Source organism: Mus pahari, chromosome 2, assembly GCF_900095145.1.
Source record: "Mus pahari chromosome 2, PAHARI_EIJ_v1.1, whole genome shotgun sequence".
Taxonomy (NCBI): domain Eukaryota; kingdom Metazoa; phylum Chordata; class Mammalia; order Rodentia; family Muridae; genus Mus; species Mus pahari.
The window spans coordinates 38,830,580-38,842,660 of NC_034591.1; the positions used below are offsets into that span (position 1 = coordinate 38,830,580).

The following is a 12,081-nucleotide window of genomic DNA, read 5'->3' on the forward strand; positions in this document are numbered from 1 at the left end:
TTCTAAAGAGATTGCCTTTCTCTGTTATATCTTCTGTTCTTTATACAGTTTCTTTCATGTTCCTCACCCATGTGAGTCACAATAAACATCATGTACAAAGCAACATCCTTGTCTTCTGCAGTTGTTGAGCACTATTTCCCATGGATGAACCCTTATACTATTTCATTTTTCTGCTACGTCCTGGGCCTTCATCTCATGTATCCTTTAAATCATCATTTGTATTACAACTTCTTCTTTCCACATGCATTCTCTCTAGCTATTGTTATCTAACCCCATGGTTCAAAAGTTGTCTCTTGATGAATTATAGATTCATATAGTTAGTGTACATCTCTCTATTGCTCTCTATACATATCCTGCTACCATCTTGATACCTCCGTGCATCCATAAAATATTCTTCTAGATTATTTTCTAGTAGATTTGACATGCTGGGATATGAGTTCCTGTACATCAACTCAGAGTGCACATATGATCTTCAGTGACCATTAAAATGAGACAAAGTTTATACTCCCTTTATTAGCCTGAAAGGCCAAATAAATAAATGAGAGCCAGCAAAGGTATAAAAGGTGATATTTTAAACTTAGCATTATTAAATCATCTGGTGTCTGAGAGGTTGCTCACACATAATTTCTTCATTTGATAACTCATATCCTTCCAGAACTGTCTACCACAGAAGGAACAGAAAGTGAACAACTTTAATATGTGAATGCCACTACCTTCGTTTTCCAAGAAGACCTGCAATAAGCATCCCTGTTTCCACTAGATTATTGAACTGAACTGTATGTCCCTAGTAAAAAGAAGGAAATCTCAAGGTTAAAAACAATGAGCTTATAAGGCTTCCATTTAGATCACCATTAGTGAAGTTCCAGAAAGTTCTTGCATGGTTGGTGCAATCTGAGAGGAGTTTTCTGTCAGCACAAAGTCACTCTGTCTCTCCTTTGTGCTCTCATCACCTGTGTTTATTTTGGGTTCCACTGAGGATCAGGTGACTAATTGTAGAATGAGCAACATGAAGTGTGGGAGGACAAAAAGGAATTTCTCCTCCCTTCATGGCTGCCGTTACCAAATGTCCTTGTATTGAAAGCAGTTCCTGTTGTACCGAACTGACAGACAAATTAATTCATCCTCTTTGTCTTTTGCCTCCTTTTAATGGTAGCTTGACTGCAGTTTGTTGTTCTTACAAGTCTTTGGGTGTATTTTTCAAGACATTATGCATTCAACCACAGAGAGCCTTGTACTTCTTTTTGGCTCAGACACTAAAAAGTTGAGTGCCTTTAGACATGTCATTGTTCCTCATTTCCAGGGCCTTATTTTCCTCTTCTGTAAAACTAAATGGTTTGGTTAGGGATTTTTCAGATTGCTGGCATCTTTGACATTCTCACTGCTGAACCCTTCCATATAAAAATATAAACTCTTAACCTACATGTAGATGTTATTTCAGTTCTTAGGAAATCCACACACCAACCCTATCCTGAATGTTGACATTCATTGACTATTAGCCTGCAGTTACTACAGCTGATCTTTAACTCAATGTGTTACTACAGCCAACAAAGAAAAGGTAACTAATAGAATGATATTTTTGAGCCTTGAATTAAGACAAAAAACTTAACAGCCCCCTCAGGAATTGCTGGAGTGTACAAGACTTGCGTGATAAGCTTGGAAAATTGATTAGGGCTTTGTTCCTGCCACTTTAACTTCCTGGTTTAGGTTTTCTCCTTTGTACAATGAAAGGATGGATTAGATCATGGGCTCTCTCAGTCTGGCTGCAGATGAATAAAGCTGCTTCTTCAGGTTCACAAAGGCCAGGGAAATTAGTTCTTCTGCTGGGGCAAGTGACAGGGCCTGTTGTCTGTATTTTGAAATGTGCCCAGGTGATTCTAATGTGTATGTAGACCTTTAAATCATTGGATTAAGAGGTCCTGCAGATTCATTTTTGCTTTGAATGTCTGTGAGTCATGTTGCAAGGATTAGCAAACTTTTTCTATTAAGGTTGAAATGAAAATAGTTTTAGCTTTGTAAGCTTATGGGCTGATGATAGCAACTCAACTCAACCTTTGTATGACAAAGCAGCCATAGACGTTCATGAGTGTGTGTGTGTGTGTGTGTGTGTGTGTGTGTGTGTGTTTCATTTCACTTTGGTAATTATTATTTTCAGTTTATTTGAATTTGAGGGGTTTGTGTTTGAGAGATAGGGAGGAAATAGGAAATTAAGAGGATAGAGAACTAGTAAGAATCTGGAAGGAACTGGGGGAAGAGGAAAGAATATGGTCAAAATACATGGTATAAAAAATATAAATAAATCTAAAATAACAAATCAAAATATCCTATCAAAAATTTAGTATTTTCCTCTAAGCATCTAGATTTTGAAATATTCTAACTTGTCCAAAGCATTCTGTCAATCAGCTTCATCTTTTGTATGTAACATAAATACTTACATAAACATCACTGACTAAAAAAAAATAGGGTTTGCTAGTGGCCCTTCCAGTTACTAGTAATTATGCCCCTTAGGCTAAGCATGAGTAGAAATATGGCCACTATTTCTCCACTCCATCTGCTCATATATTATCTTCGCCAACTATACATGCTATACATGATGCCTGATTTGGAGTGTGGTAGATATACCAGTGACACTTCATTGAAAAGACTGATTTTTCCTTTCCTTGCAAATAGTTTATTGGTTAAGGGTGAGACATGTCCAATTCACCTTCCCCGTCTCAGCATTAAGATTTTTGTCTGCTTTGAACATGTGGCAATCTTGTGAATGCTATCACAGTCTCTGTGAGTTCACTTGTGTACTATCCTGTTGCATCTGGATGACACTATTTCCTTGGAATCATCTACCACCACTTGCTATCTTCCCTTCCTATAGATCCCTCAGTTTTGAGAGGAGTGATTCTCTGCACATTGTCCAGTTGTGGAATGTTATTTAGTTTCTGCTGCAAGGAAAGGCTTCTCTAATGGTGGCTGAGAGAGGCACTAATCAATGGGTACAACATTAGGTCATTAGGAGCCATTTTCCTGTTATATTCTTTAGGCTGAATAATAGATGTAGGCTTTCCCCTACAGCCCATGACATACCTAGTAAGGTTTTTGCCCACTTTAGACGTGTCAAGTATCCTATCTCATGGAATAGGCCTTAACTCCAATTAGATAATTGCTGGTTGGTCTGTAATACTTGTGTCACTATTGTACTTGTGTATCTTGCAGGCAGGTCACTATTATAGTTTCTGGATTTGTAGTTGGATGATATTAATGATTTGTAATTATTTTATGTGTATGGGGGTTTTGTCTGCATCTGGTCACCATATGCATACCTGATATCCATCGAGGACAGTAGACAGTGTTAGATCCCCTGGAACTGGAGTTACAGACAGTTGTTAGCTACTTTATGGATGTTGAGAACCAAAACCAAGCCCCCTAGAAGAACAGCCTGTGCTCTTTACCACTGAACTATCTCTCCATCCTCCCCAATAATATTTCTTAATTCAATTATGGCATTTTTGTCTGGGATTGATGAACATTTTGGGCATGGGAAACAATGTCACTATTGTCATGACTTTGGAGTGCTTGGTCATTGAAGCACAATTTTGTTATTCTGGCTTCTAAAGAACTAAGTAAAAATAGCAAATATTTTTTTGAGACATATCTGGATTCCTGAAAATGCTGTAATGACTTCTATGATTAGCTACAAAAGATAAACAGGGAAATCTAGAGTCATTTTTATGATAACCAAGTTGCCTCCTTTATAAGTTAACATTGAAAGGAAGCTATTGAACTACATTGTGTTATTGCGATCATCATTTTCATCTTGGTGCTTAGATTAGTACATTTCTGCATTCCTGTAAGGATAATAACAGTTTGTGTTAAGGATTACCTCTTCCTCAATATATTTAGGGGAAGGCTTTGGCTTTACCAAAAATTACAAGCACACGAATCTCAAGCAAACATTTCACTTTATCTTGGCTACATTCCAATTTGAAAGAATAAGAATCTATGCTATGTTAAGTTTTCATTTATTTCCATAAATAAAAAATAGATTCAGTGTTTTAGCACCTGGCTCACCTGGCTCTCCTTTTGTCCTTTGCCTTTAAAGTATGAGAAAATGGTGCTAATTCCTTACCTGACTTCATTGTAATTTAACTCTAGCCACACAGAATTTTTTCCTATCCATGGGGCTGACTAACCTTCCTGGGCAGGGCTGTCCATACGCCTCCCCTCTTCTAAGCACAGCAAACAGCAGCTTGAGACTGGGGAGTATGTCTGTCTACAGCTATAATGATAATTACCAATGCTGAGTGACTGTCTAGCACTAAGACACCAAGGTTCTTTCATATCATGTAGAAATATATAATAGATAATCCTTTAAAAAAGGATTAAGTGAGTTTTGCAAGTTTCATGAAAACAGATAGGTGAGACTAAAACAGCAGGTGTAATCTCTGCTGTAGTGTGTGGAAGAATAATCTGTCACATGTTCATTCCTGATGGAGAGATGCTTCCAAGGTGCTGCCCACCTTATGAGGGTCTCCAGGGTTGTGATGTGTAGCTCCTATGATGAACACACCATGCTCAAGGCTGACCTGGTGGTGTATCTTAACCATCTCATCTGCTTTGAGGATCAATTAAAGTGGCAGGGAGTGTTCATTGAAGAAATTTGAGAACACCTGTGCCATTTGCAGCAAGAGAAACAATTTAAAGTTTAAGGTCCAGAGTTCAGAGCAACCCAACTCCAGTTCTCTGAGCATCAAGCTGAGCTCCCCTCTGCCCCCAACACTAGCAGGACGTGGAATTTGATGTGCAGCCAGCCTATGATGTCCTTATGAAATGAGAAACTACAAGAACTTTGACTCCAATACCTACAACAAAATCTATGCCCAACTCATCCATGAGTTTGTCACCCTGAAGAAGGAAGATAAGTTCTTCATGCCCAGACTGTTAAGAAGGAAGATGAGTCGTGTGCCCAGACTGTGGAATTTCCTCTGTCTGGTCAAGCACTGGTATCAACTCTATAAGGAGAAGCTGCGGGAGCAGCTGTCCCCACAGTGTGCCCTGGAGCTGCTCACAGTCTATGCCTGGAAATGCAGGTTCCAAGATAGCTCTGAACTACAGCCCAGGGCTTCTGAACTGTCTTAAAACTGATCACTAAGTATGCACGTCTTTGAATCTACTGGACATGGTGTTATGATTTTAAACATGAGATCTCTGACTACCTGCACAGACAGATCCAAAAAGACAGGCCTCTGATCCTGGATCCAGCAGACTCAACAAGGAACATGGCTGATTCAAACTTACAGGCCTGGGACCTGCTGGCAAGAGAAGCTCTGATCTGGATGCATTCGACTTTATTTATATATTTCCTTTGTGAATGGCTGGGAAGTGCCACCAGAGAGACAAGGATGTGTCTTCCAGTGAGTACTGCAGCGCTTGCCCAGGAGGCTCCAGAGTCAGGGGCATGCACTCCACTGCTGCAAGACCTTGACCTAGAGAGGACAGGAAGGTGCTCAAGGCTCCAGTGAGGAACCTCCAACCTGTGATCAGACTCCAGACTTCTGATCCTTACCTGCCCATGGACAGCCTTCCTCACAGCCTGCTTCATCTGCCTTAGCCTCCAACAGTGTTCTCTGGGAGTAAGACTCTGAAGGAAAGAGAACTCAAGCTTGACTTCCATCTGTCTACCCATTGGGAGGTTCTACCCTCCAAAATTTCTGATCATCAACAATAAACCACAGCAAGCCATGAGGGGGTGTGTGCACTCTGAGGGATGTGTCCTTATCCCACCAAGAAACTGTTCAGCATTGCACGTGGCCCTGGAGCCCTGGGAATCTGGCTAGTGATCATCAAGCTGCACTGTTTCTTCAACATGCAGGCTGGGGTTGCAGTAGTGCAGGAAAATAAAATTGCATGCACTTTAAAACGTATGACTTTAAAACTTTACTAGATAGTGAAAACGGTTTAAATGTCTTTGCATGGTTAAGCACTAGATGTTCTGAATAGTCCATTCTTTGAGTACAAGAAATACTGTGAACATTTACAATAGAGGGTAGGATGGGTTCATCACCAAACCAGGAGACATAATCTTCAGGTCTTCACTTGGGTATACCTTTCCAGAGGCCCTTGAGTCAGTCGGATTTCTGTCACTGTAACAAAATACCTGATATAAACCTCATGAAAAAATGAAATGTTTCTTTTGGCTTCCAGTCTCAGAAGTGTCAGTACATGGTTACCTGCCTTGACTTCAGACCTATGCTGAGGGAGAACATTATGGCAACAGGAATGTGTGTCAGAGAAGGCAGCTTACCACATGGCAGCCAGGAAGTGGGGTTAGGGAGTTAGGATTGGGGACAAACTCTCAGGGACTGACTTCCAGTGGTTATGCCATACCTCCCAATGCTTTTACTATACTATAAAAGCTCCATCATCTTGGGACCAACCTTTATCTTGGAGTGACATTTATAGTCAAATTTATAATTACTAGGTTTAGGGACAGGGTAGGTTCAAGAGAGATATATGTTGGATCATCATTCAGGCACTGAGGGGGTCATTAGCATGACTAGCATGGCAGGGGCTGCCTCTGTCCTTCTCCATTTAGAAATCTGCTACCTGCAAGTCCTGTTTCTCGGAAGGATGGGCTCCTTATTTTCTGACTTGATATTAACTCTATAGTTAATTTGAATTCTTTTTCTTAAGAAGGACCTACCAAATTGCTTGAGCTTTCCACAAAGCTGAGATGCATTTTTATAGAGGATATGAACTTTTGACAGGGAAATGAGGCGTACAATGAGTAGGACTTCAACTTTGCTGTAGTTAGTTTGTTACTATTTTTGCTTTTGCTGTATGGAGGGAAGAATTCTGGCGAATGGAGAGACCCTGTTAGTTTTGTAGTGGAGTTGAGCTCTTTCACAGGCTCCTTTCTGAGCTCTCTTTCCATGACTCACCGAGGTTCCTGTCTTGTCTACAAGAATTATCTGGGAGACTTTGTCTTGTTCTGTCTTCTCTTTTTGCAGAACCTTCTTGGTTTCTTCCATGCTTCTTAGGATACAGGACAGGACACCTTCTTGCAAGTTGCCCTTATTCATGCTTCATATCGTGAGTTGAGGAGGGTGACTGTTCTCAGACATCCTAAGTTTATCAATGACAAGATTTTTTTCTAAAACTCCTAAGTATTCAGTGTTCCAGACAGTGGATTTTCATTTTTATAAGCATTGAAGTCATGCTTTCTTGTCCAGGCTAACATCTGAGCCTGAGCTCAAGTGATCACTTCTTGGAAGCCATGAATACCTACAGTTGTATGTCTCTTTGGGCCTTAGCCTTTGAAGCATAAAAGTCATTGTTCACATGACTGCAAAATGCTGAACTGTTATTATTTCTTGACTTTAAAATGACTGTTTTTGAGACTTGAAAGAGTGCTGTGGTTCTGGTGTGACTTCTCCTTCTAGAGGCGATCAACATGCTGTCAGCCCTCTGGTTCAAGAAATTGGTTAGTGACTATTCTATTCCATAATGGCATTTCAGTAGTTATTACTTTATCTGACTGTCAGAAAATGTCCTCAGATATTGAATTGAACTACACTTTGCTCATATGTTATAACAAGTGTTGGTCAGGGATATTTTCTCCAGGCTGAGAATAGTTAGACTTGAGGTTCATTTTAAACATTGAGATGAAGAAACACGTTATAAACTTTAATTTTTAACACTCAATAAGTATGTTCCATCTAGCACATAGCGTGTTAAAAGTTCTGGATTTGTCTTTAATGGTGACTATCACTGATCAAGTTAGGTTGCAGTGCTTCAGTCAGAGAAATGTGTATTACCTTTCAAAAATGACCAAAACCTCCCCCCTCATATATATATTAATATATGAATTATATTATGTATATATATTTCTTCATATCGTTATTAATTGTTCAAATAGATAATATCTGTTATCATATTTTAAAATTATCACAAGAAAGAGTATTAAAATCAAGCAGTATTCTTTTGTTGTTGAAAATTTGCCAAGTTCCTGTATTTCTGTGTGTACTAAATATGTACTTTATTAAATGTTATATTGGAATATTTATAGGTCAGATTGTTGCATTAACTTTTTCCAAAGAAAGGTGAACAAATGTATTTTCACTCCCAACCAGACACTGAAGAAGGGCAAAATTAAGAATTTCATCCACGTCTAACTTGGTGAACAATGAGTTTATTGAGTGTACAGTAAGCACGGATGACTTGTAGACCATGAGCAAACGTAAACCACTTTCACACTACAATGTTCAACTCTATCATGTATGATGACCTTGTGGAAGCTGCCCCAGCATGTCCTGCTCATAGTTAAAGTCCCACTGACTCTCTTAGGGTCTCCCAAGATCACCTCAGCTTAAAGGGAAGAGAAACAGGAGGTGACTGATGGTTGGAGTCCCACAGGAGGGTCCAGAACTCTCCTCTCCTCCCTTCAACAAGGGAGCATCACTATAGACCTAGCTGTCAGGGAATATTATCCTGTCTATTTTGTCACATGGCCACCAGGCCCAAGCATATACTCTAAGATGATGGAAGAAGAAGCCACTCTTCCACAGTTCCATGAAATTGAGAATATAACCCTTAGATGTGGTCACATTTTGCTAATGATGGAAATTGATTTTTAAGTAATATTTATTAGAAGTGTAAACTTTTTCACTTTCTATCTGTGCAATAACTTAAACATTGTGGATTCACTAAAAATTGACTAAGCTGCCAGATATGGTGGTAGATGCCTTCAGTTCCAGTACTTGGAAGGTAGAGGCAAATGGATCTCTATACATTCAAGGGCAGCCTGGTCTACAGAGGGAGTTCCAGAAAAGCTAGGGCTACACACACACACACAAAAAAAAAAAACAAAAAAACAAAAAAAACAAAAAAAACCTTGTCTTGAAAAAACACCCCCCAACAAAAAAGGAGAAAAAAAGATATTGACTAATCATCAGGTGTCTACAAATAACTGAGTTGACATATAGGATTATAGATGTTATATATAAAGGCAGTACTGTCTGCAATGCTACCATATCTTACAACATAATATGTAGTACTGTCATAATGGGGAAAATATTTCTCTTTGACATCATCTCTGCCCTGGAGAATACTTTGGTAATTTGTGTGTGGACTGTGTAACTGAGATTTAAGCAATCACAAAAATAAACAGGTCTCTACAGAACCCAATTATATGCGTCTTAGTTGTTTCGCTGGATTATATGTGTCTTAGTTGTTTCGCTGGCTAAGCATTTAATTATATCTAATTATTTCCCGTTACTTCACTGAAAACCCTGACAAATAACCTAGTGACAGGTAGCTTGCATCATAATTTAAAGGTTATTTTTTTTAGGCAACGTCAAACTAATTATGGAACTGTCTAGAGTTCTCAAACATACAAACATACTGTTATTTTCATTTCAGATGCGATCTGTGAGCAGAGTCTTTAAGTTTATTGATATACAAACAGAAGAAAGTATGTATACAGAGATAATGAAAGAACTACCTAGAGAAGGATCATCTAATGTTTTAGTCATTAAGAATGAGCATGTGAAGAAAAGCGATATCTGGCCCTCTGGAGGCGAAATGGTTGTCAAAGACCTTACTGTGAAATACATGGATGATGGAAATGCCATATTAGAGAACATTTCTTTTTCAATAAGTCCTGGACAGAGGGTGAGATTTCAGCATTACTTGCTTTGTTAGTAAGTCCCAATCACCATAGTAATATGTTAGTAAAAATCATTTGTAACAATTATATAATCAGTATTCTTTATACAGAAGGTGTGACTGTGCAAAGTTGTTATGTTTCATATTAAATTTGAATTACAGAGTCTATACAACGGGTTATTGTAAATGTGATTGTATTTGACTGTGATTATACTTGCAAATATGTGAGATTTTCCAACTGCAGATGCCTTTAAATACACAACAGACACCAAAAATACAACCATCACTATGAACAGTAGCACCAAATTGATTGATTGGCACAGTGTAAATTGATCCATCCCTTAATTAACTTAAATGAAACTTTAAACTTGAGTGATTTTCTTGTAGGCAATGGGTAGTTCTATCTTAGTTCTTTGGGCCACTCTGCCAATCCATGTCTCTCAAGTGGTACGTTTAGACCCTGAGCCTCTAGAGTGGTAGGCACCCATTCAGGCGTTATAACTTGTTCTGCTCTTTGTTCCTTGCTTTTGCTCTTTATCCCTATTTTTACCTTGACTCCTTTTCTTTCTGTTGCTGTTCCTTAGTATTTATGATTCCAAGACTTTCTCAATTCCTAATGTAGTAATTCTACTGTTGTGATTTTTATGAGTTTCTCTAGAGTTCACAGTATATGTTTACAATGAACCCAGGTCCATTTTAAAAGAATAATGTTATCACATAAGTAGCATCAGCATCCTGTAGTCACAATTTCTCTCTTATGTGTCTCATATTCTTTCTATGGGCTATTTTGTGTATTCACAAATAATATGTGCAAGTAGATGTTATTAAAATGACTTTAAGTAAGCTTCCCTATTTGACCCAGTAAGAGTAAGAAAAGCATTTTACTTTCTAAAATGCTTCCTTTATTTATTTAGCTCCAAGTTTGCAATTTCTTGTAGATCTGAGTTGTGTCTTTTCTCTGAGTAAGTTCTCTTAACATATCTTTCAAGATAAGCCCATTGACAGCACATTGCTTCTGTGTTGGTTTGATAATTTCTTCGCCTTAAGTTTTGAAAGATAGCTTCACAAGGTTTACAATCCTAGTTTGGCAGAGTTTTGCTTTTCCTCTTTATTCTACTCATTTCCTGATTTTATGGTGTCCATAAAGCTATAAGTAATTCTTACCTCATTTTTTTTTTTTTTGAGACAGGGTTTCTCTGTATAGCCCTGGCTATCCTGGAACTCACTCTGTAGACCAGGCTGGCCTTGAACTCGGAAATCTGCCTGCCTCTGCCTCCCAAGTGCTGGGATTAAAGGCGTGTGCCACAACTGCCCAGCCCTTAGTTTTTAATAAACAATATATTTTTTTCACTGGGCTTTCTTCAAGAGGATTTCTTTAAAATTTTTTTTTTTTGCACTTTCAAGATGATGTGCTATGGTATGGTTTTTTGGCTTTAAGCAACATTCTGGTTATTTTTCTCTGTGTATGAATTGAGTATATGACACTAATTTTTGAGGGAACCCTCTTAGTAACTATTATTTGAAATATTCCCCTCCATCTTCCTCAGCATCCTTTTCTTCTTTTTATCTTTCTTCTTCATTTCTGTCATCTTTTTCTTTCTGGTATCTACATCATATACAAGTTACGCCTTTCCTAGTTGGGCCATGATTCTTGGATATGATGGGGGAGGGGGTTGGTGTGTGTTGTTGTTGTTGATGTTGTTGTAGTTGTTGTGCAGTCCTGTTGGTGTTGGCTGCTTTTGGTAACATATCCTCAAGCTCAGGGTTCTTTCCTCACCCATATCTAAACTATTGTTAAACTCCTCCAGGCTTCCCCCATCTTTGTTGTACATGTTTTCTCTTTGTTTGCTTGCCCGCTTGATTTTTTTTTTTTTTTTTTTGCTATACTGTAAAAATCTTTTGATTTTGCCTTAAAGTGACCCCTTTCTGTTTACTAATGATCCATCTGTTACTATATGCCAATTTTTTCATGATGAAATCCTTATCATATTAGTCATAGTTGTTTTGCATTCCCAGTCTATTAATTAGAGTGTCATTGTCACATCTGGCTTTGTTCTATGCTAATATTGCTTATTATTTCCCTTTTTTCCCTTTCAACATGTCTCATTGTTTTTTCTAGAGAGGGAAACATAGATGATGTGCTTGGGAAAGGGATGGTGATAATAGGCTGTTAGTAATAGACTAGCTATGCTGTGTTGGACTGTAGAGTTCTGTAGCTCCATGGTTATATTAGAGAAATTACATTTTTGGCTGTGAGCTTTTAAATGGCACCAGCTTGGTCACCGCTTTAGGTAATACAGAATGGTTAGAGTTGGCTGGCACTAAATATTTCTGTTTTCTAAACTCAGTTAGGCTGGGCTTTTGGAAAAATTTCTAAGTTACAAATGATAAAATAGTCTCACTCCAGACGGGTCTTTTTTTTTTTTT

The 12,081-nt window shown here is 38.3% G+C and overlaps 1 protein-coding gene and 1 pseudogene across 1 annotated transcript in view; both read left to right on the forward strand.

The window, feature by feature from the left end:
• Cftr (CF transmembrane conductance regulator) overlaps window positions 1-12,081 on the forward strand; it is a 148,114-nt gene that overhangs the window by 115,895 nt on the left and 20,138 nt on the right. The window contains exon 22 of the mRNA XM_021190745.1: window positions 9,409-9,660. Coding sequence (XP_021046404.1) covers window positions 9,409-9,660 — 252 coding nt within the window. The remainder of the gene's footprint in view (window positions 1-9,408; window positions 9,661-12,081) is intronic.
• On the forward strand, window positions 4,473-5,406 carry LOC110316045 (annotated as a pseudogene).